The sequence below is a fragment of the Melozone crissalis genome, unplaced genomic scaffold, assembly GCF_028551555.1.
Source record: "Melozone crissalis strain CALT ecotype California unplaced genomic scaffold, PUWL_Pcris_2 ptg000029l_1, whole genome shotgun sequence".
Lineage (NCBI taxonomy): Eukaryota > Metazoa > Chordata > Aves > Passeriformes > Passerellidae > Melozone > Melozone crissalis.
The window spans coordinates 494,986-521,209 of NW_026535807.1; the positions used below are offsets into that span (position 1 = coordinate 494,986).

The 26,224-nt window shown below is 47.4% G+C and overlaps 3 protein-coding genes across 3 annotated transcripts; 1 reads left to right on the top strand and 2 right to left on the bottom strand.

Moving 5' to 3' along the window:
• The first annotated feature begins 47 nt into the window (after positions 1 to 47).
• Positions 48 to 6,420, top strand: SEC13 (SEC13 homolog, nuclear pore and COPII coat complex component). Its single transcript, XM_054280785.1, has 9 exons — positions 48 to 122; positions 424 to 468; positions 1,425 to 1,540; positions 1,966 to 2,117; positions 2,672 to 2,805; positions 3,579 to 3,712; positions 4,198 to 4,318; positions 5,060 to 5,206; positions 5,572 to 6,420. Exons 1-9 carry the CDS (start codon positions 120 to 122, stop codon positions 5,680 to 5,682), a joined length of 963 nt encoding a protein of 320 aa, XP_054136760.1. The 5' UTR covers positions 48 to 119; the 3' UTR covers positions 5,683 to 6,420.
• A 990-nt stretch (positions 6,421 to 7,410) lies between these two features.
• IRAK2 (interleukin 1 receptor associated kinase 2) lies at positions 7,411 to 20,845 on the bottom strand. Its single transcript, XM_054281030.1, has 13 exons — positions 20,653 to 20,845; positions 19,142 to 19,321; positions 16,722 to 16,886; positions 15,922 to 16,034; positions 14,319 to 14,513; positions 13,815 to 13,879; positions 13,068 to 13,182; positions 12,694 to 12,803; positions 12,138 to 12,333; positions 11,398 to 11,460; positions 10,160 to 10,360; positions 9,488 to 9,995; positions 7,411 to 9,204 (listed from the first exon to the last, which is right to left on the bottom strand). Exons 1-13 carry the CDS (start codon positions 20,843 to 20,845, stop codon positions 9,086 to 9,088), a joined length of 2,223 nt encoding a protein of 740 aa, XP_054137005.1. The 3' UTR covers positions 7,411 to 9,085.
• A 2,366-nt stretch (positions 20,846 to 23,211) lies between these two features.
• Positions 23,212 to 25,733, bottom strand: VHL (von Hippel-Lindau tumor suppressor). Its single transcript, XM_054280990.1, has 3 exons — positions 25,511 to 25,733; positions 25,002 to 25,112; positions 23,212 to 24,626 (listed from the first exon to the last, which is right to left on the bottom strand). The coding sequence occupies exons 1-3, from the start codon at positions 25,731 to 25,733 to the stop codon at positions 24,454 to 24,456; spliced, it is 507 nt and encodes a 168-aa protein (XP_054136965.1). The 3' UTR covers positions 23,212 to 24,453.
• Between the last annotated feature and the right edge of the window lie 491 nt (positions 25,734 to 26,224).

Sequence of the window (26,224 nt, forward strand, 5' to 3'; positions counted from 1 at the left end):
ACGTCGTCGCAGGCGGGCGGGGCGCGGCGGGGCCGGTTGTGCGCGGACCGGCGTGCCACGTCTGAGCGCGCGGGCAGAGGCCGGGCCGGGAGCGCCGCGGGGCCGGGGCCGCTGCCGCCATGGTGAGAGGGGCGAGGGGGGCCGAGCGGGGCTGAACGGGGCCAGGGCTGCCGCCGTGGTGAGAGGGGCCGAGCGGGGCCGGGGCCGCCGCCACGGTGAGGCGGGGGCAAGCAGGCCGGGGCCGGCGCCGCCGCCAGGGGCCGGGGCAGAGGGGAGCGGGGAACCGGCGGCGTCCCGGTGCGGGGCCCGAGCGGCGGCGTCCCGTCGCGGCCCGGGCAGCCCGGGGCACGGCACAGGGTACGCCGGAGCCGGCTGGGCGGCCGGGGATGATGGCTGAGCCCGTTCTGTTCCTTCTCCCCGCAGGTGTCGGTCATTAACACCGTGGACACGTCCCACGAGGACATGATCGTAAGTGTGCGGGGAGCTGCTCCGCCGGTCCGGCGGCTGCTGCGACAGAGCTGCTCTGGGGCTCTCTGTGAGCACTGAGCGCCGCACGTTTGTGCTCGTGAAAGAGCACACTTGTGAGGTGTTGGATGCAGAACGCTGTCTGAAATCCTGGTCTTGCCATTTTATACTGTGTGGAGAGAAAAACTTGGCTGGGAGGAAAGGGGAAATTATTTAAAATCCTAATTTTCATGTGAGGGCTTGTTTCTGCCCTTTTTTGTGAAATAATAGAGATATGTGTATATTTGCTGGTACAGACCTTCAGCTGATAAAAATGGTTTTCCTTTAAGTGGATGTGTCTGGGAGTAGATGTATGAATATGGGTAGGAAGAAAGGTTTCAAAGTAATTTGTTGGAGGAAGAAGCCCAGTTAGATAAGCCTAATTCTTCAGGAAGTATTTCTTCACAGAAAAGGCTATCAAGCATTGGAAAGGGCTGCCCAGGGAGGTGGTGTAGTCACCATCCCTGAAGGTGTTCAGGAAATGACTGGATATGGTACGAAGTGTTCAGGTCTAGTGACAAGTGACAACTGTTGGTCAAAGGTTGTAGTCAGTGAACTTGGAGGTCTTTTCCAGCCTTAAATATTCGATGGCTTGGTAATGGTGAAGTTTCAAATATAATTAAGAGCAGTATTTGTACACTCGCTTCACATTTTAAGAAACAGAAATACATAACTTGTCACTGCTTTGTAGTCAGCATGAATTCCCTGTCATGAAGATGCTGTGGCTGTTGCTCAGAATCCCCTGGGTCCTTCAGTGTAACATTTGTACAGTGGCCGAAGGAGCGCCTGGGGAAGCAGGAGCACACTGCTCGTGTGGCACGCCTGCACTGTTTCACAGGGTTCCTCTGTGCCAGGGCAGTGGCTGCAGGGCTCAGCAGGCCGGGCACGCCGTGCTGAGCACAGCTCTCCTCTCTCCCCAGCACGATGCACAGATGGATTACTACGGCACCCGCCTGGCCACCTGCTCCTCCGACCGCTCCGTGAAGATCTTCGATGTCCGCAACGGGGGGCAGATCCTCATTGCCGACCTCAGGGGGTGAGATGGCACAACACCGGAGCTTAACTGGGGCAAAACCTCGATGCCTTGTCCTTTTGCCCTTGGGCAGCACAGAGCGCAGGCTGAATTCCAGGGTGAACTCCTCCAAGACTGTGCTGAAGAGCTTCTGGGAGCTGGGCTGGGGATAGAGCTCCAGTGGGAAGCACAGTGGGGCTTGGTCATTCATTTAGTACTTTGCATCTGTAATTTTCAGGAAGTGACGTGGACTGATAAAAGTGTGAATTGTTTTCTGTGGCAGTGAGAGCCCTGTGTCAGGGCACTAACATTGCCATCTTAGCGTTACTCATTCCTCGTGTCAGATCTCTAATCCCTCCCAGAGCAGCGATGCACAGCAGTGGTCTGTGAGGCAGCTGCAGTTGGAAGGGGTTTCTCTCAGCTTTTCCTAATGCTGCTGTTTCTTGCAGGCACGAAGGTCCCGTGTGGCAGGTCGCCTGGGCTCATCCTATGTATGGGAATATCTTGGCTTCCTGTTCCTATGACAGGAAGGTTATTATCTGGAAGGAAGAAAATGGCACTTGGGAAAAGACCTACGAGTACACGGGACATGATTCTTCAGGTATGGAGGGCTGGAGTGTGGAGCTGGGAAGGGAGACTGAGGAGGTGAGGGGATTTGGGTAAGACTGAATAAATCTATTAGTGTTGAGGAAGAAAGCCTCTCTCAAAAAGAAAATGATAAAAACTGAAGAGAGAGTAAATGTGTTCAGCATTAACAGGACATTTCCCTAAGATTGTATTGCTGGATAAGCCACTATTGATTCATACCACGTGTCTGTAGGTGTTATACAAATAAGTCAGCTTTGAAATAAAGATGGCAGGGAACTGAATTCTTGAAGAAAATACTGCCTGTTTCCAGTTAGAAAGACTGCATTTTATCATGCTGTATTTTGTTTTAAAATTGAAACTGTTGTGTTCAGATGATTTACCCTCCCAATGCAGATCTGTTACTCAGTAAACAATGCTAATTGGCTGGCTTTTGCTGAGATTTGACTCATTCTCAGCTTGCAAAGCCACTTGCTTTTGGTGACCATGCCACTGATAGCAGTCAGTGAATTGGTCAGTCGGTTTCAGGTAGGCCCTGCGCTGTAATCTGGTCTGTCTCACCCTTCCCAGTGAATTCTGTCTGCTGGGCACCCCACGACTATGGACTGATCCTGGCCTGTGGCAGCTCTGACGGGGCCATTTCCTTGTTGAGCTACACGGGTGATGGGCAGTGGGAAGTCAAAAAGATCAGCAACGCACACACGGTGAGTCTGGTCCTTTGGAGCAGCCCAGAGTGCCCAGAGCTGCAGATAAAACCAAGGTGATACCTCAGAGACTTGAGTGGATAAATACTGAAATGCAGTGAAATTATGTGAAATGTCCAGACCCAAGAATAGTTTCAGTTCATCCAGAGTAGGCAGGTATACTTTTTAGTCTCTAAAATGAAGTGGAAATATGATGAAGTTCACTAAACAGCACTGGCAATCCCTGTTTATTAGGCATTATTGTTAAACACAGTGCTGAAGGTTACCTGATAAGAAATGGCACTAATTGGTACTCAGAATACCTGCAACAGCTGGAAAAAAACTGTGGGACTCCTGTTTTTCCCAAAATTGTGGAGATTCTTGTTTCAGCAGAACGTAATAAGCTAATGGCAGTGGCCCCCAGTAGAAAGAAATTCAGCTTAGGACCAAAGGTTCCTTCTACTCCTGTATTCCTAAATCTTAGCAACTATGTGTGCCTTTTGTCTTTGTGGTTTCTGTCTCTGTCCCCCCTATCTGCACATCCAAGATGAACTATTTTGTGTGCAAATACCCTTATAGGTACCTCAGGCTTTCTGAGCAAGTGCCTTAGTGAGGCTACTCTGCATCTGGATTTCTTATTCATCCAATATTCATCCAGCATGCAAGACTTCAGTTTTTCTGAGACGGGTTTATTCACCATGCTCACATGTTCTTCACCCCCTCAGCAGCCTCTATCTATTTATTTAGTTAATTAAAGTAATCAACTTTTAACAGTGATGCTTTTCCTTAACTAGATTGGATGTAATGCAGTTAGCTGGGCTCCTGCTGTTGTACCAGGAAGCCTTATAGAACAACCCTCTGGTCAAAAGCCAAACTACATCAAAAGATTTGCATCTGGTGGCTGTGACAACCTGGTCAAGATCTGGAAGTAAGTGCCCTGTCGCCAGATAAAAGCTGACACTTTAGGCTTTGAGTGTCCCTGTTAGTATCTCAAGTACTATCTTCGGCTTCCCTATTGTATCATCTTCGAATTAATGTTTTAGAGAAGCGTTTTAAAAATGGAAACTTAGTGATGCACAATATCTCCCATGGTTCTTGCAGTTTGTGCCAGCCCTGTGTGATCTTGTCTCCAAGGGTAGCTTTGTAATGGTCTTTGGTTACCACTTTGGTTGTAGCAGATTTTTGACAGTAACTGGAGGTCAGAGCGTCTTTGCCTGTGCTGCTTTCTGTCCCTGGAAGGAATTTTGTCAGTTCAAGCCATAGAGATTTTTGGAGAAGTAGGGAACACTTGTGCTTTGTATTGCATTTATGAACAAGGAGTTTGAATGCTACAGTCCAAAGCCTTCCTGAGCAGGGCATGAGATGATAGAGGCTCCTGCCGCTGCCCTGGTGACGGTACAGTTGTGTTTTCAGGGAAGAAGAGGGTCAGTGGAAAGAAGAGCAGAAGCTGGAGGCTCACAGTGACTGGGTACGAGACGTGGCCTGGGCTCCATCCATAGGGTTGCCAACCAGCACCATTGCTAGCTGCTCACAGGTGAGGTTCCTTTGGCGCGACAGGGGCAAGCACTGGGTGTGCTCACTTCCACGAGCTTCCTTCCCCGTTTCTCCAGTGAAGGAATTGTAGGGATAGAGCTGCTCTAACAGGTCATCTTGGCCATCCTTTGCTATATTTGGGTCTCTGCATACGAGCCTTTGACTCCTGTTCTTCCCAATCTCAGAAGCCCAATAGAAGCATTTCTGGAGAAAGGTTTATGGGTGTGTGTGCCTCTGTACCAAAGACTGGCTTCTGGTTGGAAAATCATGAGCAGGATGATCTCACTGGGAGGAAGACCTTCCAACTAACATCGTATTTAGTGGTTTTGGATCAAATTTACTGAACTTCCTTCTAAAAATACTGTTTTCTAATAATTGGCATTCTTAATCAGCTCTGATGTCGTCAGCCTTTATATTGACTCTTGTCTTCTTGTTGCTAATCTGTGAAAGCTTTTTTTTTAACATCAAGAAGACTGCTTAGTGAGCTCCTGCCATGTGAGTGGAAAACCAAATCTCATTCTGGGGAAGTATTTCAGCTGATAATATGTATTTTGGGGGCTCTTCTCTGGTATTTGCAAGTCATTGTTGGTAGTTTTTCTCATCAGAGCTGTACTCCTGCCTTGCCTTTATCCATAGCGAGGAGACAGCCCTTTGCTGTGCTGAGCACAAATCCATGCAGATACAGCCAGGGGCAATTCAGGGTCGTGTTTCTTGTGCCCAGCCTTGGTCTCTGCTTTTGCAGGATGGCCGAGTGTTTATCTGGACATGTGATGATGCCTCTGGGAACTCCTGGTCACCAAAGCTGCTGCACAAGTTCAATGATGTTGTCTGGCACGTGAGCTGGTCCATCACTGCCAACATCCTCGCAGTGTCTGGAGGAGACAACAAAGTGAGTACTGCTGCCTTGGCTTTTGCCCTGTGCAGCCTGTTTCCAGCGGAGCTGAGGTGAGACTGTTGTCACACGTTGAACACATGGCTGTCATAGAGTCTCCTTTGCTGCCATGGGGAAGTTTTTCCTTCTGATTAATCAGGAGGGCAGGAAAACCATAACCTTTGGAAACCGCTTGCACTGCATTCTGAGACCTTACTGTAGGGTAGAAATGCAGGCTGAACTTGATTTTGTGGAGTACCGACAATTCACATACTCTCCTCATATAACTGCAGGCTATCACCAAACCCGTGCTGTGGTAGCTACAAGAAAAGGGGAATCAGGATATGTTTAAAGCTGAAAGCTGTTCGTGCTCTGTTTTTGAGGTGACGCTGTGGAAGGAGTCGGTGGACGGGCTGTGGGCGTGTATCAGCGACGTGAACAAGGGCCAAGGAGGGGTGTCTGCTGTGACAGAAGGGCAGCAGAACGAGCAGTGATGCACCATGGAATGCTCCAGCTGCAACAAGTGATCACTGTCCCTGATTTGCAGTGTGTCTTTAGCTGGATGAGAACTGATTTTATCTAAACTGGACATGAACATGGGAAACAATTATCCAATTTGATGAGCACTCTATTATTGGGAGGCTACAATATGTTGATAATCAGCCTTAATTGACATTCCCTTAAATTTAAGATAAACAGTATAGCCAAGTACTGTGCCTGATACTACTCCTTGATACTGTAGGAATTATTCCCTGCTTTTCTGGTTTAGGGGTCAAATGTGAATGGCTGTGCTGTGGTCAGAGTTCACACACTTCAACAGAACAGGGGGAAGCTGTCAAAACAACAAGGTGTGATACTCCTTGATGGAGGGGACAAGTACTCTGTGCCCTCAAAGACCAGAAGTTTGTTTCAAGTGAGGAAATGGGCTGGAGTTCTCGGGTTAGCTGGTAGTGTGCTAGCTAGCCCTGCTGGTAACAGTGACGTTGTTGTACTTGTGTCTTTCTGAAAATAACGTGCTTGCTGAAAGTCTCTTTGCTTTCTTGAAGATGAAAAGGAGTAGTGGAATGCATATGTCTTCTGCTATATAATAATCTCAAACTGGGTTATTTAACCAACATCAATAAATCAAACCATGGTTTGAAGATTTATTTTTTTTAGTCACACTTCTGTACTGTATCTCAGTTGTTTGGAGTTTTTTTGTTGAGAAAACCGACAGAATAAAATCTTATTGGTTAAAACCTGGTGTGCTGTATTAAATAATCTTTTCACAGGACTGCTTTTTCAAGGCAATCTGCAGTGTGTCTTCAGCCAGGCCACAGTCACATCTTCCCATCCATGTAATTAGCTTTGCAAGAGTTTGGCTTTTTTGGTGGGGTTTTTCCTGTAATGGTACATCACGAGACAAGGCTTTACAAAGCCATTGCTCTTCCTTTGGTCTTGGCAGTTCCCAGGGAGAACGTAAGCAGTGCCAGCTTCCCTTTTCTGCTCTTACAACTTTACTCATTGCGAGGGAAGAAAGAAGGACATGAACCTATCTGCACACTTTGAAGTTATTTTTAAAACCACTGTTAGCCGGTGGAAAAGCGGAGCCCGGGGTTTGTGACAGTTCTGCCCGGCCCGCCCGCACCGCAGGAACCTTGGTAATTAATTTTACAGTGAAATTCTTCTCTAGAGCCATCAGAAAGGAAAAAAATCAGCTTTTTGACACTGAATGAAGATTGAATAAACATGTTTGTACTAATAATTGCTACAGAGAGCAAAGCGACCTTGAGCTGCTTTTGCCCAAATAGGGTGGAATGAGATATATTTTCTGTGCCATAAATCATGAAAAAGCAGGCTAGAAAGAGGAATTTTTCAGGTTTTTTATTCAAAAAGCTATTAGTAAATGGTAATGCATAAACTCTTGTGAACTGCCAAGTTACATAAGGTGTTAAGGTAAGACCACACAGTGTCTTATATGTGCCATACTAAATACTTAGGTAATCTGTAAGACTACCTAAATCACCTCAGAATGTTTTAAAACTATCAGGGTACAAGACAAAGAATAACAATTCCATCTGGTGACTACAGGAGAACAAAACCTCTAAAGCACTTCCATGAAACAGAACTATGCACAAACTACATTTCTCAGTTTAAACTCTCGGGTTTGCCATTCAGCTCTGGAGCATAGCCATGTGCATTCCTTTCTGGAGAAGACAGGCATTTTACCACGGGTCTCCCAGAATATACCAGTGAAAAACAATGAATATTATATTTTCAGTGCCATAAAGTATCTTGATAAATCTGTAGAATTAAGTAGTTATTGACCAATCTGAGTATACAATGTTTCTTATGTCAGTACTAATCTTATCTTGGTTTGATTCTGGTAAAATAAAAAAACACATGTAAATATAAAGACAGTATCCAAGGCACTTATAATTAAGGAATTTTACCAGTTTTTAGTGTAGAGTATAACTTGAGAAATGTGTAGATAACTCCAGTTCTCGGGTCTTTAGCTAAAATGCTTTTACTTGCTCATAATAATACATACAATGAACTAGGTACTGTACAAAAATAGAAGGGGTGAAGCCTTTATATAAAGCTAGGAATATATACTAGTACACAATTCCACTGAAAATAATTACATATAATTAATTTTATTTTTGTTCCCTAAACTGCACTGTGAATTGCAGCCCTTTCTGCACATCAGGCCCTGTTCCCCATGCTCAGGAGGCAGCTCACCTATCTGTAAACAGAGCTACATACTCTGACAATTCTTTTGGTCCCTCATAAACCTGTTTTTCCCTAGACTGCACACAAGTGGAATATGCTAGCAATAATAAAAATAATAAATATCATAAAAACAAAAGTGATACTTTCTTGAGGGGGCTTTCACTTGATCATAAATACACCAGCATACAAGTTTCTATTTTTTCTTTTGCATGTGATCCCTGGGCCTGAGACTGAGGCTCCTACTGCTCCTACAACTAAGGGATACCCACAAGGATTCCTCTGAGAATGCCTGGTGAGTGTGGAACCATCAACAAGTCCTCTTATTAGCTTATATTTGACCCATTGCCAAAATAAATACAACAAATTATGTTTCAAGTGTCCTATAAAAAAATCAGAGCTATTTTAAATTAAAATCTTCCCTAATCCAAAATATACAACAGTTACCATGTGAAACACAATGAGAAACATTTCCATGTATAGGACACTTAGAAAAAAATAATTCTCGAAAATACTCCTATGAAGTATTAAACATGGTCTCAGAGCTCCCAACAGTGAACCGAAAGGTTGGACTTCAGTGGCGTCACGTGTATGTGGAGGGAAGCTCAGAGAGTGAAGGAAAGTGGCTGAAGTTAATTACCTACACCTGTGGTCAGTGCAGTTCAAACCGAGGGGAAGTTGTACAACATTCTGAGAACTTGCACAAAAATCCCTCTCAGGTAATGCAGTGGTTCTGGGTGTGTGGACTAAGATTGTACGGAACAGGAGAGAGCCACGGGCAAACCTGCCAGCAGCTCTGGGGATTCTTGTCTGGCAAAGAGCACAGGGCACTGCTGCCTGCCACTGCTCAGCGTTGCTCTGCAGCTCCTGGGACTGTGGCCTAAGGACACCAACAGACGCCTCCTGAAACACACTGCCAATCAATCACAAATTATTATGGCATTGCATTTGCCATTCCTTTACACATTGCAGATGAAAAGTGGGACTGTGCTTTAATCTGCTATAGAACAGTTATTTGCTGGTGCTTCTCTATGTGGTGCTTCTTGTTTCCTTCAGTCAGGGCTAGTGTTCCTGACTGAAACCTGCTACCTAATCTTACGTGAAAGGTGCACTTTTACCGTCCTTCTAATGAGGACACGGTCCTCCTTTCTTCTTCTGAGCTGGCCACTGCTAATTAATCCATCCAATTTATGATTCAAAAAGTTCAGAACTGTTTAACTTGTCCTCTTCATACAGCAAAATATTTTCCATGAGCTTCTTTTTTTGATCATTTATCTGTATTTTCCAAGACGTCTCTCTGGCTGAAGCTGAAAAACAAAAAAGCCCAAATACTGAGGGAGAAAATCCATATATTGTCTAAGGAATAGATGATCATTTTAAATTTAAGAAAAAGCAAGCAAGCAAGCAGCCAAAACTGGCTTAGGAAAAAATCTGAGAGAAACCTGCTAAATGTTTTGTAGATTTATTAGTAAATTCATAACCAAGGAGAAAAGATTTACTGATATGTGTTTAAAAGTAGGAAGCGGAACCTAAGCAGTTCTGGAGGAAGGAGTAATTTGTCCCTATATTGTCAGAGGAGGGCACTTTTACCTTGTGGAGCACACGAGGAGTCCGGGTCTGTGTTTCCCTGCACGCAGGGGCCCTGTGCAGCAGCTGCTGTCTCCGGGGTGCCGTCGCCTCTGGCGCACGCCAGGCTTCTCTCCTGCAGTCCCTGGGCAGGCTTCCCCTGCTTGGCCCTGTCACCGCAGCCCGACCCTTCCTCTGGGCTGGTGCGCTTGTGGCTCGGTAACTCCTCGGAGGATTTTTCTGGAGGATTCCACATGAAGCTGCTGGACTCGTCTGACTCGCAGGGCACCCGTGACGCGCAGATGCCGCGGGCGTCGGGCACCGCGGGCGCGCAGGGGCCGGCGCTGCTGCCCGCGGCTGCCCGCGCGCTCCGCTCCCCGCCGCCCGCTGCGGAGCGCACATCCACGCTCATGCTGATGGCTGTCTCATCATCCGTTTCCTCTGGAGTGTTCATGGACAATCCACACGTGCTGCTCCCACAGATGTAATGCTCCTTTAATTTGTTTTCAGCCATTTCCATAATTTCACGTACCTGTTTTTAACAACCGAATCTGTGAAAGTGTAATTATTGTTGTACCCCTGCTTACACATATTCTCCTATGTCAACACTCACAAAATAAGCACGACATGAATGTTGTAGCTTTACACCCTGATGACAAGGAGACTTAAATCTTGGCCATGTATTTAAAATATTACCTCTGCTATGTTTGAATTCTTCTTTCTCAGGCAAAGGCAGCTGGCTGATGCAAAATCAACAGCCACCTCTTCCAGCAAGTGCCCTGCTTTTCTGTCTAGATATTTGCAGCAGATTTCCTTGGCAGCCAGTTTTTCCAAATTTTTTCCTTTGGAGTCTGAGCTTTCTTTTGCTGTTTGAATTTCATCGGCAATCATATCTTTCTGTTCAAAGGAAGGAGATGCGTTAGCGAAGGCAAAACGAACACAAGCATTTCTTTTTGTCTGAATCTCTGAGAATCAGTATTGCTGTGTATTTGTCATTGGGGTTCCTCAATGCCTGGTTTACAGACTGAAAACCTTTAATGATGTCTGTTCATGCAACTGACTGAAATGTTTGTTCTCACAGGAGAGAAAAAGGCCAGTGGCTTTCTCTGCTTGTGTCCAATGTCAAATTCCCTAAAGCAGGGCAAGCTCTTCCTGGCGTGTGCTCAATTATATAGGAATGCAAAAGAGCCAACACTGTAGAGCAGCATTCTCACGCAGGCCTTTATAACACATGTTAAAGAAATCAGCAACACAGGGTCTTTGATTTTCTGAACCCCTCTGGACACTCCTGAATTGCTTGCAGATAGTGGGAATACTGCTGTTCTCCCCTCCAAGGCTTCAGCCAGACAAGAAATCAGGAGCACGTGCCACAGAAGGAATGCAGGTGAAGGCTGCTTTCTACAGATGGTGTTAATGCATTCAGTGAGTTTGGCTCTTCTGATTGCTTGTGAAAGTGGTTCATGTAGCTCTACCCTCAGCTTGGGAATCGGGTGAGGATATCAGTTCCAGGCATGAGCACAAGACAAACGCCTGATGAACATCATGACGAGCTTCTGCAGCTCCTGCCTGCCCAGGTTTCCCCACTCACTGTGGCTTATACCACCTCCTCCTGGCACACAGAAAATATGCAGCAGCATTTCAGCACAAAGCCTTGTCTCCTAAATATTTATCTATTTTGCAGTCTCTCCCAGTGCAATTCAGGCCAGCACCCATGAGTGAGTATGTGAAATGGGAATATCTACTGTGCTTCTGTTCTAATGGCAGGCAGGCTACTGACATTCATAGAACCAGGATGTGGCTCCTAAACTTCCCTTCTGCAGGACATGTACAGCAGACAGCAAATATCAAATTGTATTTAAATAAAATTAAAATTATTTTTATGACAGCGACCCCATTAATTTTTATTTGTGTTCATTACTGCTGCTTTTTCTTACCAGGTAAATCAGGTGTCTGTCTTCATCCAGTGCCTTCATCCCAGTCAGTATCTCTGCTAAGACCTAGAAAGTATATTTGAAAGATAAAATTATTTGTTCAGAACAAACTATAATTTTAAAATTAAGTTTCTAACTAAAGAAGTATTGAACTTTCAATGCATTCTGGTATTATATTTTTACTTCAGATGGCTTAACAGTGCCAGCTCAGGGTATTTATGAGACTTTAGATCTACCTCAAGAGCCAAGTCCAGATTTTATAGTTCAATAGATATTGCTGAAACAAAGAATAAGAAGAAAGTAAAGCTAAATGTAGATAAGAAATCATACTGAACAGAGTAACTTCCTACTTAAATGGAAACACCTGGGGATGGGTGACATCACAGACTATCAATTAATTAGGTGAAACTATAAATGAACAGGCAATGTTTGTAGAAGTTCATGTGGTGAGTCTGCCAGAATTTTGAGCATCTAGTTTGTTTTAAGCCATCAGCAGTAGTACTTTATTTACAATAAAAAACACCTTTGTTTCTTTTATTCAAAAGATTCACCTAATTATGCCACAAACTGAGATATATTTGGAGTGTGAACAATTCAAACCAGGATTTCAACACATTATAGAGCCCACAACTATAATATGAAATTGCCAGCAAAACAACCATATCAGGTACTTGCTCTCATATACAATTTCTTGTCTAGATACATCAAAAAATAAACCAGAGCATGGAAAAAAGGCACCATACCACACCACAGCTGAATATATCCACTTTTTCTGTTAACTGCCCATGTCTGACAAAATCTTCTGGCAGGTAAGTAAGAGAAGCTTGCAGGACTTTGGTTTTCATCACGGCATATTCTGATTTTTTATCAGAAGAATGCAGCCGCAGTCCAGAATGCCCAAGCTTTGGTGTAAAGTTTTCATCCAACAGGACATTTGAGCTGCGGTAATGACAGACAAATAACAATATTGGTCGAATAATTATTTTATCTCGTGGCAAAGAGTTAGTTTTATACTTTTAAACTTAAGCACTGAGAGTGTCAAGCATTTGGCCTCCTGCATTGCACTGAAAGGATTAAGAATGTTAGAAAGCAAGAAGGGGAAAAAACAAGCAACCAAAAATTCAAAATAATTTAATGCCATCATTTAGGAAAGAGAGACAGGTTAAACAAAAAATGGCAAAGGTCCTACAGAACAAGGGACAGCAGAAAATACTGCAAATGGATTTCCAAATTGTATAAACTTTAGCCGTGACTAATTACCAGGTAACCAAGGAAGTGCTGATATGCCAAAGCACTCACCTCTTGATATTCCCATGAAGAATTCCAAAATTATGCAAATACTCCACTGCTCTGACAACTCCTAAAGAAATGCTAATTCGCATCTCCCAGGTCAGCGGAGCAGAATCATCCTGCAAGGAAAGGAGGAAAAAATTGGTAATTGATGGAATAAAACACTGTAAGACATCAATAGTTTAGAAAACCAAAGGCTCAGCCGAGTCCCAGTCAAACTCCAGGGGAAGAGCTGCTGCCTTTCTGGTGCCTGCAGCCAGGGCACTGGGCACCTTTTTTTTCTGTCTGTTTCTCAGAAATCAAAGGGATGCAATTGCTTTTCCTGGAATTGCAGGAGAGGACTTGCAATCACAAGTAGGTGTCAGCCCCAGATTATTACTCACGTGGCACTGCAGCTTGTTTTGCAGGGAGCCATTGGGCAAGTAGGGATATATCAGACAGTGGGATCCAGTTTCCACCGAGAAGCCCAGCAGCTGCAGGATGTTTATGTGACAGCACCTGCAGGCACAGAGCAGCAGTGACTTGCAAATGATGTAAGAGCAACGCAGAAAAATACATTCCCGAGCTGGAGTAAGGTCCTAAATTCAAGGCAACTGGAAGGGTGTGCTGCAGCTGGGGGCACAGCTGGGGGCACGGCTGGGGGCACGGCTGGAGGCACAGCTGGAGGCACAGCTGGAGGCACAGCTGGAGGCACAGCTGGGGGCACAGCTGGACACACGGCTGGGGGCATGGCTGGGGGCACAGCTGGGGGCACAGCTGGGGGCACAGCTGGGGGCACGGCTGGGGGCACGGCTGGAGGCACGGCTGGGGGCACAGCTGGGGGCACGGCTGGGGGCACGGCATGGTCTGGGCAGCAGACAGCAGGAGGCTGACTGAGCAGGAGCCCATCCCATTGCAGCAGGGGTACAGGGTGGGCACTGTGTCCTCCCCAGCCCAAGGCTGTGCCAGCCCAGCCAGGACCAGCAGTACCCCCGGGCACTGTGCTGCTTGCCCAGGGCTCCCACACAGGCAGCACAAGCCCGCTCGTCCCAGCCCAGAACAGTGCCTGGAGCAGATGCCCCCGTGTTTAACATCCAGCACCAGACCACGAGCAGGACAGGCACCACTGCCTCTGACAGCCAACCGCTCACCGAAAGCAAATCTGCACCTCTGTATGAAAGAACCTCTGGGTGGAATCTGGGCTCGTGCATTCCAGCTGAAAAATGAAAACATGCAAGAGAATGTTATTGGAAATTACTAGGACTTTGCATTTATACAGATCTGGTAGTCTCTAGATGACAAGCTAGTGCAGGAAACAGGCAAGTACCACCCATGGCAACATTGAGTCAAAGGCAACAATTAATTGGCAATTAGAACAAAAACTTGTGTAAAGACACTCCCAATCCAATCATCAATGCAGGCAGCTATACTGCAGGCTACTCTTATCTATAGAGTTAATGGAACTACTCACATGAATAAAGTATTCATCAAAGTGTGTTTTCTGAATTTAGGTTCAATTATTTACATAATTTCATTTCTGCCTCCCCTCTTGTGTAGTTATTCTGGTTCCTTCCCACACAACATTAGACAACACCTGCTAATGGGCAAGTCATGCTAATAACACACCCTCTTCTACAAAAAGGTGCAGTACTTGCCTCTTTGAGTCTTTTGATGACAAACACCATGTTGTTCCTCTGCCCTTTGTAGACATCTGCGAAAGTCCCTTCACAGATCCTGTTCTTGTCACTGAAGCTGTTGGTGGCATTAGCAATTTCCCTCTGGGTCCACAGGAGACTCCCGCTAGGGAGGTCAGCCATCGTCTCCTGCTGAGGGGCAGGAGAGCTGCAGGGCTGCACATGTGCAGGAGAAACAAGTTTATCTCATGATAATTCATATGCTTTTTCCCTCTTTCAGGGTCATATTTTCCTTCCCATGTTTTAAGCAATCATTGTGATTGCTGAATGAAACTGTGAAAGGCACTATGCAATCACTCCTTAGGGTGTAGGCAACTCCTGTATTCATGTGTTGGGATGAGTAAAACTTTTGCACAGTAGAAGTGAAATCAGTTACCAATCCTGCACTTCCACCTTTCCCAGGAAACAGACTTAGTTTTCTTTAAAAGTCCGTATATTTATGTGAAGTGATGTTAGTCTGATTTACAAAAGATCTTAATCTTTATAGCTGAGTTACATATTAAGAAACAGCTGGATGAGAAAGTGGGGTCCCTCATAATGTAATTATGCTCTGGTAAACTTCATATCTACTTTTGAAGCATCTGATGTCAGTTGCACAATAATTCGTTGCATCCACTGTGGCAAGTCCTAATACCAAGTATAATTACAGTCCTGCTGGAGCCTAATCATGCAGCTTTCACAACCTTAATGTGCACCCATCTTGAGGAAATAAAGCACTAACAACTTGTCAAGAAACTCTGAAACTACTTGCACTCTGAGTCAGTCTTCCCTTCTGGCTGGTAGTCCTGGACCATGTTACTGTGGAAGAGTTTAAAGCCTCAGACAAAATAAACCAAAGAAAACAGGCCAAGAACAACCATGATGGGACTAAGGTGTGCCCACAGATCTGGGAAACACTTTGGGGACAGGACAGATGTAGTTAGACTCTATGAAAGACGAGAGAACTGTGGGGAGGAAGGAACAGGACACTTCACGCTGAAATCATCTGGAACATGAGGAGAATTTTTCCCACTGTGACGGTTAAGCAGCTGAACAGGGGCTCAGAGAGGTGATGGAACCTTTATCTTGGGAGATTTTCAGTTGTCAGCTACACAAGGCTTTGAACAACATGACTAAATTCAATACTAGCCCAGTTTTGAGCAGAAACCACATTTTAAGTCTACAATGAAACTAAACAAGGTATGTGGTTCTGACTAATCAGTGGTATATACTGTCCTGTCTGGCTATTGCACCAGAAATGTAAGTCCTCTGTAAAATCTACACGTGAGAGTCCTTCAAACTCAGTTGCTATTTGTGGGTATGCTATCCCTTCTGAGCAATGCAGGAAATAATGCTGTAAATTTTTCCCTCACTGGTCCTTCACTGGCAAAAAAAGTGATGTAACCACAAGCAGTATAACTGAAGCATTAGTACTGTATTCAGTCCAAACCCTTGGTACTGAGCTCAACGTTTCCACTACAGCAACATTTTTGTACAAGTAGAGGGATAAACTTTAACTGAAAAAAGACAGAATGTCATAAAGGCAATTTTCCTTGTATAATCAGAGAGCACTAAGGGGATTTACCTTCACACTCGATAAAACAGGAGGATTGGACTGTAGGGAATTCAAAAGCTCTCTCGGGGGAGGTGGTGGAGCAGGGAGGGAATACAAGGCTCCTGCAGAAGCAGCACCTGAAACTGAGATAACAGCATTGAAAACACACCTTAGTTTTGTGATAACACCACCTGTGACTAAGGACAAAGGTCTAAGAACTATGAAGATCTGGGGTATTTTTTTTTCAACCTTCTGACCAAAGATAATCTGTGACAAACTGTGAAATTCTGTGTGGAGACAGGGAGCTCTCTTCCTGGTCCTTGTTTGCAGGATGGCTGTGCAGCCCTCTCCAGCCCTGCTGGGGACATGGAGCTCCTGTGCTGTGCTGCTGCAGATGCCCGCCCCACCACGGGCTGGGCTTCTCCCTTCCCTCTCCCAGCAGAGGGGCTGCTGAGCCCTGCCCGGCCCTCTGCTGGCCTAGGGTTACTGTGCATGGAGAGAGGGACACGGGGCAGGACATGCACGCCCGGTGTAGTCTTTGTGTGGAGCCAGGATGGGATCAAGGCATTCAGAGACCTGGGAATCATCCTGACATCCCAGAGCACAGAGACAGCCAGCATCTGTCAGGCCAAGGGGGCCAAAGGAAGGATGAGCAGGGAGCTGTGTGCTGCAGTCAGGAATAAACAGTGCGGGGACAACAGCAAGCACTCCGCTGTGCCCATCTGGGAGACAAGGTCTTCGCTGTGCTGTCCTGACCACAGACACACAGCAGCCTTGGCGATGCAGTCATTTCATGTCAGAGCAAATCCAGAGTCCAGCACTGTACTTACTGCCTGATGGCACTGCTCCCAGGTGTGAGGAGTCTGGGCATGGCAACAAACTTAGGGCATTTTCTTTGCCTCTGCTTTTGCCTTCTGTGGGAGGGACAGATATGATCTGTTTGGGTGGCTCTGGCTCTTCTTTCTCAGGGCTGGTGATGCTAGAGGCTGACGTCCCTTCAAAACAGAGCAAAGGGAAGATAAACATAACCAGAGAAAAGAGAGTCTGACTCTAATCAGAGACCACAAAATAATCCTAATCAGGACATCAGACTTCAAATTAACATTGAGACTATACCCATGACATTAACTTTTACTTAAAATTAACAGGAACTAATTGCTTCAAATAAATACCAGCAATGACTATTCCAGAGATGCAGAGACTCTCACAAGAAGAAATTAGCAATAATGATATGTTTATCATTTTCTATATAACATCCTTCAGGTAATGATCTCAAGTCACAAATATCTCCCTGCCTAAGAGGCATTGAGTTCTCTGCAGTTGTCATAGGACTGAGGGGAAGATGGACAGAATTGTCTTGGGTTTAGCCAGTTAAATATTTTAGGACTGTTTTCAATTGTGTGATTTTAGTGCCATCCTAGGTTCATTCCCAGTAAAAACTTTCCTCTGCAGGACTATTTGCAAGAAAGACTCATACTTTTACTTAGCAACAGAAAAAAAACAAACCAAAGACAATCTAGGGAAAACAAAAAATGGTCAAAGCTCAAAACTTATTGATATATAAGGAAAGTTTAAAGGATGAATTATTGATTCACTACAGCTCTAACAGATCCTGTGCTGTACACAGTTTGGCAAAACCTCAGAGTCAGGCCTGAAAAAGCAACTTGAAGTCTGACTAAAGTGCAAAGATACAGTGTACAGGAACTTAAAACTATGTACACCTGAGGGGGGATTATTCAGATGAGATTAGGCTACAGTTAGGATGGGAAGAAATACAGTACAAAAGTTTAGGATGCTGTGATATATGAGGTTGTCAAAATCTCCAAAGCAGGTGAATTCTTATCTCTTAAAATGCTCTTAAAACTGAGGTTGAAAAGGAGCCTGAAAAGGCCCAGTGTGCACTAGGGGTGATATAAGGGCTTTCTCCTGGTTGTAGTTTTAAACTTTTATATGGCACCTTTTATCAGCAATACATTTAGCATTCTCTTAAAAAATCCAAATTAATGTTTTATACATTATACAGAAAAAACATAAGCCCAAATATTATTACATGGTGGTTCTTATCCTGCTGTTCTAAGAGCTTTGGTGATCTCAGAATCAAATGTGCCAGGCCTCTGTTTGCATCTGAAAACAGACAACAGCTTTGTGCTATTTTACTTGTACAAACAAAGGCCAGGAGTACCTGGATCAAGCAGGAAGCCCAGTGTTTGCTGTGTAATCTGGGCTACTGGTATGAACTGTGGGAGAGAAGCCAAGCATGTTCATGCTGAGGCTGAAGAACAGCAGGGCATGAGGAGCCACAATGGCAGAAATGGGCACTCTCTCTTTGAGGTTTCCATCTGTTCTCTTCAATGCCACCTATGAACCCCGCTCTGAATGAAACCAGGTCTGAAAACTAAAACTCTAAACACTCAGGTATTTTTGCTACTGTGTTAGAATGCTATGAAATCCCAAATTTTACAGGGTTTTAGGATTAGCTGTCAAACAGTCTGCAGGCCCTTAGCCAAACCTGACAGTCCCTTCATTCTGCAGGCAAGTACCTGTATTCTGTTTTTTCCCTCACATGGTTTAACCTAGAAGTCTCAGAACTTAGCATCACTTCCCTTATTCAACCTACTTTTCAGGGTTTTTTATGACTTTTGCAACTTCCTGCATGTCAGACAAACAGGGCAGCACTGCAGCTAAGGAACTGACATAGAAAACATCATTATAGGCATTCCGAAGTGGGACTAGAGAGTGCAAAAAACCGTGGAATTGATGTAGAACTCTTTGGGAAGTAATCTGCCAGCAAAAGATCTCCCTTTGTGCTGTGTCTGATTCCTTTAAGTAGGAATGAATTGAACTATAGTCGTGTAAGGACCGCTTAGTGCCACAGGACCAGGCCTGAAGGGCAGGGACCCCTTGTGCAGCCTCTGTGTTCTGAAATGCTGTCTGGTGTATAAAAGCACCAGCCTTGGTTTGGCCACAGCCCATCCTCCTGGCCCTTCTGGAAGGGTCCAGGATAGGCACCACAAAGATGGGGTGATGAGCTGCAGGGACCCGGCAGTCCACCCGTGTCACCTCTTCCCTCACGCCACCACTCCTACTCGAGTGAGCAGGGAATCACAATCAGTGGAGGCATTGTAGAATTTGACACAGGATGCGACTTCTAACAAGAAGCCTCTTCAGCTAGCGAGGAGGACATCCTAGGAGGGGCCAGGGGGCTGTGGGGAGCAGCACAGAGCCGTGGGAGGAAGGGGCAGCTACTCACAGTCCAGGATGACCTGAGCTGCTCGGTAAAGCTGCAGCCCTTGCAGCAGGTCCAGGAGCTGCTGCACTGTCGCCAGCCTCACTCCCCACCACCACATGAGCTCCCTTGTGATGCTGATCCCTGTCTTCTCCATGCACTTGATTTTCCGTAGCTCTGTTTGATCAGTGATCACATAGGAGGCTGGTGGGAGAGAATGGATATTTCTGTTTAAATATTAGAAAAAACAGGCAAAGGCAAGCAGGGTAGGCTAAAGTGTGAGATGCAGTTTGCTTTTGCATTTGTATATCTTTAAAAGAAAGGATCACAATAAATTACCTATGTGGACATGAAGAAATTTCTGTTCCTAAAGTAAGATATCCCTTTTCTTCCTTCAACTATTCTGGAAAAAATTTTGTTCTATCAGAGACACTTGAAGACTCACTCATACTTGTCAGCGTATTTTCCCTGTAATCTTTCTCCTTAATATTTTGTACCAAAGTAAGGTTAGATTAATTTCCTGGGGTGATTCTGCCAAAATAGGAGAATCAGTGGAGTGGAGCGGCTGCACTGCCACTTGCATTCCTAAATCCCTGTCCTATGGTGAGCCAAGCAATAGCTGAATCACCTGGGTGTTAGCTACGCTCTGATAAAGCTATCAGGGAAACGCAGCTGTTTTTGGATCCTGTGCCAAAGCTGACCCTACACAATGTGTCCCAATTCCTGACCATGCCCGTCACCTCACTCTATTCTCCCCAGCTCACTTACCCGTACAAACCCCGCTCCCCAGGTGAGTGCCCAGCTCCAGCCCACACCCCCAGACACAGCCCAGCCCGGGGCTGTGCCTGACGGGAAAAGGCCAGGGCTGGGCTGCTCGTGTGGAGACAAAGATCCCCGAGCTCACCACGGCTGGCTTGGGAAGGGCATCAGAAATACAGCTTTGTGCATCTGAAGGTGGTGGAGATGAATCCCACCCTACATCAGGAAGTTTAACTGCGGTAAGAGCTTATTCAGCACAGTTAGGGATGTCACGTCAAATAAAGGAAAGCAGGTACTAAGAAAAGATTCAGCGTAGAATTGTTTGCGCAGGGATACAGAAAAAAGAGTAAATAACTCAGGGACTATATTTTCTGTACTTACTGACTGTACCTAGCCAGGACCGAAAATAACGGGGGCACAAAGTATGAGGGAATATACATGAAGAGAAGGAGGAAATTAAAAAACAGAACATCTGAGCAGATGTGAGGGACGTTGTGGAAACAGGCAGTGAGAAGTGGCAGGAGACGCAGTGTCACTGGAGAGGGAAGTGCGAAAGGTTGCGGAGAGTGAGGGGAAGGAGCCTGGCTGCCCAGGAAAAGCCAAGGAGCCCCAGAAGTCTGACATTCCAGCTGTGTTTGAGAAGCAAACGCAGAGCGGTGCCCGGGAATTCCCTGTTGACAGGATGTGCCCTGCCGAGCGCCGGGAAGCCCGCGCCTCCCAGCGCGTCCCAAAGACGCTGCCGTCCCTGCGCCGCCCGGCCGCGCCGTGCCCCTCACCGAATCGCATCCAGTCGTAGTCGCTCAGGCAGTCCATCTTCTGGCAGAAGTCCTCCAGCACCCAGGCGGGCATGCTGTGGATGTAGAGCGCCGGGGCCGGGCCGGCCCTGGGGGCGAGGGCTGGCTGCTGCAGGGCCATGCCCGCGCGGTCCCGCTCCCGGTCCGGACAGCCCCTGGTCCCCGCCGCGGCCATCAGCAGCGCATGCTGCGCGCCGGGACACGGGCAGCTCTCCGGCCTCTCCTCCGTTCCCCCGAGCCTGCTCTTCTCCGGGGCTGCCCTCACAGCCTGTCCCAGCCCGGCCGGCGCGCTCGCTGCCGGGGAGAAAACCCGCGGCACTGCCGCCGATCCCCGGCGGGCTCCGAGGCTGCTTCCTGCTCCGGCTGACGTCAGGCCCAGCCCCACATGCAAATCAGATTTTCCTTTCCAGGAGCGGTCATTGCTCCAGCCCGGGTGCCCCATTACGAGTGCCGGAAGCGAGAGGCGCTGTCCCGGGCGTTGCGCAGAGCCGGCGGTGCGGCCCAGCGGGATGGCCGGCAGGGCCGCGATCCCGGGCGCCGTGCCCGCCGCTCCTCGGGGAGCCTGGCTGGCCCTGGAGAGCGGCTGCGAACACACTGGGGCCGTCCCGCAGTGCCTGCAGAGGATCGGGCACCGCCAGGGAAGCCGCACGGCCGCCGGGCGGGGCCGCGCACGGACCCTCCGGCCGGGCTCGCCCTCACGGCCGCGCACCGGGGATCACCCGTTACAGTCGGCGGTACGGTGCGATAGGCAGGGAGTGAGAGCTAAAGAACATCGGAACTGCTCACAGCGCTAGGTCTTGCTTGTCAAGGGTCAGGTTTAAAATACGTTCTTAAAGTCAACAATTTTTTCTGATTTTTTTTTGCTTAACCTGATTTTGATAAAAACGTATAATTAATTAATTTGCCAGTGTAAATATTACCAATACTTCTGGCAAAAAGGAGAGCCTTCCTGCCATACTACTGCTGCTAGAGACTGCCAGCAGATACGTCAGTGTAACTATCAGTCTTCTGGTCCTGTTGTTCATACTTAGCCCTAGGTCCAAATTTGTATGAATTGAAAGAAGTGCTCTAAGTTTTGACAGCTTTTAATTCAGCATTTCTTTGTACTCTGCATAGATGTTACAGTATAGCTTACTCTTGTTTTCAAACTTTCAAACTTTTGCAGTTTTCTACACTCCTGGCCTCAGAAATCATTAACTTCTTAGCTCTGCTGTGACAATGAAAAACTGAAAAATGCAATATTGTTGTAGCTATAAGAACAAAGAATGGGAAAAATAAACAAAACTACCAAAATGATATTTAAAATATGACAACTCAAAGACTGCCTTGGGATATAATAGTTGCATTTATGGGGTTTTCCCCTCCCTTTCCCCTGCTTACTGTCCCTCTGACACACACCTAAGTGTTCTGAAAGTGATGTAAGATGAGACTGAAATTGTGTTGCAAAGAACTGCATAAAAGTAGGAAGAAAATACTTCTTCCCTTTAGGTACTGGAAAAACTTGTGAAACCATTTGACCTATTTACCTCGGCTGGAAACAAGGGGAAAGACCACATCCAACCACTTGTATGACTTCAGTCCTGCCCTGAATGTCACAAGTAACGCAGGGTCTTCCTGGGGAACTGAAATCGACTGAATAGAGGCTGGAACAATGCTGCATGTCCCTGCTCCGAGCCTGCCCTTTCCGAGTGCTGTGAGCTCTCCCGAGCCCCGGAGGCTGCAGTGTCAGCAGCATTTATTTATTCCCCGGGGTTCCGCTCCCCGGGCTGCCCCGCCGGCTCTCTGCTGGCTCCCGCGGTGCCCAACGAGGCCGTGCTGGACCGACTGAAACCACCCAGGGCCAAGGCAGCTGCCGCAAGGAAATGAGGGCTTTCACTCGTTACTGACCCATCTGAGTAACTGCTACGACACTGCATTTCCCAATGTTCACGGGTTAAAGCCGGCTGGGGTTTCTCCAATCTTTTATTCTGATCCAAAGGAGCACTCCAGAACAGAAAAATGGACTCTAATAAGAAACACAAGAAATCACAGACCCTGCCCAACTCAGAAATACCCAGAAGGTGTGTGCCATGTACAGACTGTTAAACCCAACACCTAACACCAGCTACGTTACAGGAAAAGCTGCAGGCAAGCAGGCCAGCGATGCTGCCATGCTCACTGCAGTGCACAGCCCCACAGACAGCAGGGGGAACCTCCCCTCAGCAATGGCCAGCAGCAGGGAACAGCACTCTGACCCCCAGGCTCGCCGGGGCACTGACCCCAGTCTGCTCGAGCCCTGCATGGGCTCACTTTCCCCTCAGAGAAATGTGAGAGGTGCTAAGAGCAGACCTGGACAGCAGCCCCGTTCCTGCCCAGACGCTGCTGAAGCTGTGCTCAGAGTTCATGAGAGCCACAGCACAGCCCTGCAGCAATGGGCTGGGCAGGCTGCTCAGTCCAAAGTGTCTGTTTACTGCCCAACCACAGCGACTGTCAGACTATCATCAGTATCTGTATGAACAGAATACACTGGGGACTTACCTGACAGAATTACAGTCAGAAAGCTAGCAGGCATTTCCATTTTTATGTCAAAGATCAATTTCTTCAAATATATAACACAAACAAGTTTACAAATAGGGAGACGTTGCATACTTACAAAATACATTGAGATTCTCAGTTTCACAGCTATTCTCAAAATGTACAACTGGAGAGAAACATATTCAGAGAAATAACCTGCTTTAATTAATCTAACCAATCTGCTTCTAATCTGAGCTGCACCACATCTTGCTTGATGGACAATTCATGTAACACTAAACTACGCTGCTTTGAACTCTCTGTGTTCACACCAGAGTGCATTCCACTGAGATGTGGGGAATACAGAATACAGGCAAAGAAATATCATCTCTCCTTCTCCAGCCTGCTGCAAGCATGGCCCTGTTTGTGAGCTGGCTGTGTGAGCCAGTACAGCTCCCACAGGTCCTGAGAAGACACAGGCAGCTCAAGAGGCCGCGCTCCCTGAAAAGGCCTCCTACTACAACCTGGATTACAGCACTGCCAGGGGAAAAGACAGAACTTAAAGCCTCCACCTCCTGCGAACCCTGCACAGGCTGCTGGGGAAGCAGCTGTGGGGGACAAGAGGGTTCCAAAACGAGGGTCTGGTCTGTGGGGCTGAGATCAGCCAGGCAAGAATCCTATGACAAAGGCAAATAAGGCATTTGAGGTATGATGACAGTAAAAACATGTCAGACCTAGAGCTGATAGGACATGGTTTTGTACATGGAAAGGTAAGAGGCAGAATAACCTGCAAGCATTTACACATCATCTTTCCACCAGTGTAACGTTTGTCAGACCCTCAGGCACTGCTAGAAAACAAACCTCATGTACAAACCCCTCATGCTCTGTGACCCACAGGCACATTGAGGCACCATGTGAAAGGGAAATTCCATCAAAACAAATTACTCAAACAAAACTCATGACTCTTACAACCATTAGTCTGGGCTAAATTAATCCTTGGTGTAATTTGCTTTCTAATACAATGAAAATTACTTTGTATGAATATTTTCCATTTAGCTGCCCTGATCTTACCCTACAGTTTGCAATACCTGCAATGAAGAAATTAACTGAACCATCAGAACCCAGCATGCCTCCCAGTGCTGTTCAGTCTTTGGGATTTAACTGTCACCAAAGTTATTATGTTTCAAAACGTTAAATGGAGGCATCAGCTGGTGTGTGTCCTGGCGACTCTCACTGCTCACTGAGTGGTTTGTAATGAGGAGTCTGAAGTGAATAATCCTGTTATCCCACAATTTAGTTCCTCAGTGCTTCACTCCTCTCCAGAGAGAGCCGCCGAAGATCCTTCCAAATGTCAGGATGATCCTCCAGCTCTTCGTAGAGCGACTGAACAATGTCCAGTTTCCTGTAGTCCATGGGGCTGACCAGGCTGCGCACAACCTGCAGACACCTCTCCTTCAGGGTGAACACTGCAGTCAGACACAAGCACAACACAGCCTCGTCACGAGGGCCCACAGCTGCTGCTCCAGTGCCAACAGTGCTGCTCTGAGCCTGCGAGCGCAGAGCACAGCCCGCAGCAGCGACCCACCACAGGCTGGGCTCTCCTGACACGAGACTGATGTGGCTCTGCCATGAGGCACCTGCAGAAACCCCTCAGAGACCCCCTGAAAGGAGCTCTGCCACCAGCTCCATGCAATACAACAGCTCTACCTACAACCCCTCACCGCCTCTTCCAGTGTGTGAGCAGGTTTCATTTCATGAGGATCTGATTTCTCACTAATCCTAACAGGTCCAGAGAGACCAGGTTCAGAGCTCCCTAGAGCATGTGTGGTCCTGTCCCTTACCTGGCAGTGTGATGTCAGCTTTGGTCACATTGGGGGCTGCCACAAACAGCTCCTGCTGGTTGACGAGCAGCCCGTCGTAGGTCCCTGCATCCCGGAACAGCCAGAGGTGCCCTGGCAGGGAACAAGGTGGGAATGCACCAATTACAGAACTTTTTAATGAGCGCCGCTGAGGGGCATCTACTCGCAAGGGACCAAGCTCTCCGGCTGAGCCCTGTGCGCACAGGGCACTACCACGGCCCCAGTCACTGGAATGAATGGGGAGGGGAAAGGGAAAAGGGGAAGAGGAGAGGAAGAAAGGCAAGGAAAAAGAAAAAGGAAAAGAAAGAAGAAGAGCAAAGGAAATGGAGAGAGAAAAAGGGAAAAGAAGGGAAAGGTAAGAGTGGAAGAAGGAAAAAGGGAAGAGAAAGGAAAAAGGGGGTGGTGGGACGGCAAAAGGGTACATTCCACCGCCATCAGCTCACCCACCCGGGCCCCGCGGGGCCCAAGCCCATCCCGTCCGCCGTACCCACCCCGGTAGCTGTGCATGACGCGCCCGCTGCGCGGCTGCAGCACCGGGTAGCAGCGCGGCCGGCCCTCGAAGTCCAGCCAGACGGGCAGCACGCAGCGGGGGCTGTGGTTGTTGAACACGACCTCGGAGAGCTCCCGCGTGTTGGCCGAGCGCAGCACGGACCCGGACCCGGCCCCGGCCTCGGGCCCAGCCCCGCCCGGGCGCCCCGAGCCTGGCGGCGACATCGCGGCCCCGGCCCGCCGCACGCAGGCGCCAGGGGGCGGCACCGAGGGGAGGCTCCGCCCCCGACAGGCACCGCCCCTCGCGCATGCGCTGCGAGGCTCGCTGAGGGGCGGGGCCGGTGCGAGGGGCGGGGCTTTCAAGCCCCCTCATTTTAACAACCGGACGGAAAACAGCAACGGGCGCTGGGAACGCGAGTGGTCACCGAGAGCCGCGAGGTCTCCTCATGTCTTATCGCCCAGCAGCCTCAGCTCACAGCTCTCGTGACTAAGGCACTGGGCTCACCAGGCTGCCACACACCAATTCTTCCTCAGCCAGTAACAGTTAAGCTGCCAGTTTCTTCCTCTCCCGATCTCAGGGTGCCAAAAAATTCCTTTATCCTTCAGCTGTAGATTCACAAACACTGCATTAACTTTCTCATACAAATGCAAACACTAAAATTTGAGAAAAATTAACTAGATATTGGAAAATCTGGACACGAACCAGAAAAAGAACA

Coding starts and splice junctions, on each gene's coding strand:
- IRAK2 (XM_054281030.1), bottom strand. CDS start 20,845: ATGGCCGCGGCGGGGACCAGGGGCTGTCCGGACCGGGAGCGGGACCGC. Junction 19,322..20,652: donor CTACGACTGGATGCGATTCG/GTGAGGGGCACG, acceptor CTCTCCCACCAG/CCTCCTATGTGATCACTGAT. Junction 12,804..13,067: donor AAAACAAGCTGCAGTGCCAC/GTGAGTAATAAT, acceptor CTTTCCTTGCAG/GATGATTCTGCTCCGCTGAC.
- VHL (XM_054280990.1), bottom strand. CDS start 25,733: ATGTCGCCGCCAGGCTCGGGGCGCCCGGGCGGGGCTGGGCCCGAGGCC. Junction 25,113..25,510: donor CGTCATGCACAGCTACCGGG/GTGGGTACGGCG, acceptor GTTCCCTGCCAG/GGCACCTCTGGCTGTTCCGG. Junction 24,627..25,001: donor AGCTGACATCACACTGCCAG/GTAAGGGACAGG, acceptor GTCTGACTGCAG/TGTTCACCCTGAAGGAGAGG.
- SEC13 (XM_054280785.1), top strand. Junction 469..1,424: donor CGTCCCACGAGGACATGATC/GTAAGTGTGCGG, acceptor CTCTCTCCCCAG/CACGATGCACAGATGGATTA. Junction 5,207..5,571: donor TGTCTGGAGGAGACAACAAA/GTGAGTACTGCT, acceptor TCTGTTTTTGAG/GTGACGCTGTGGAAGGAGTC.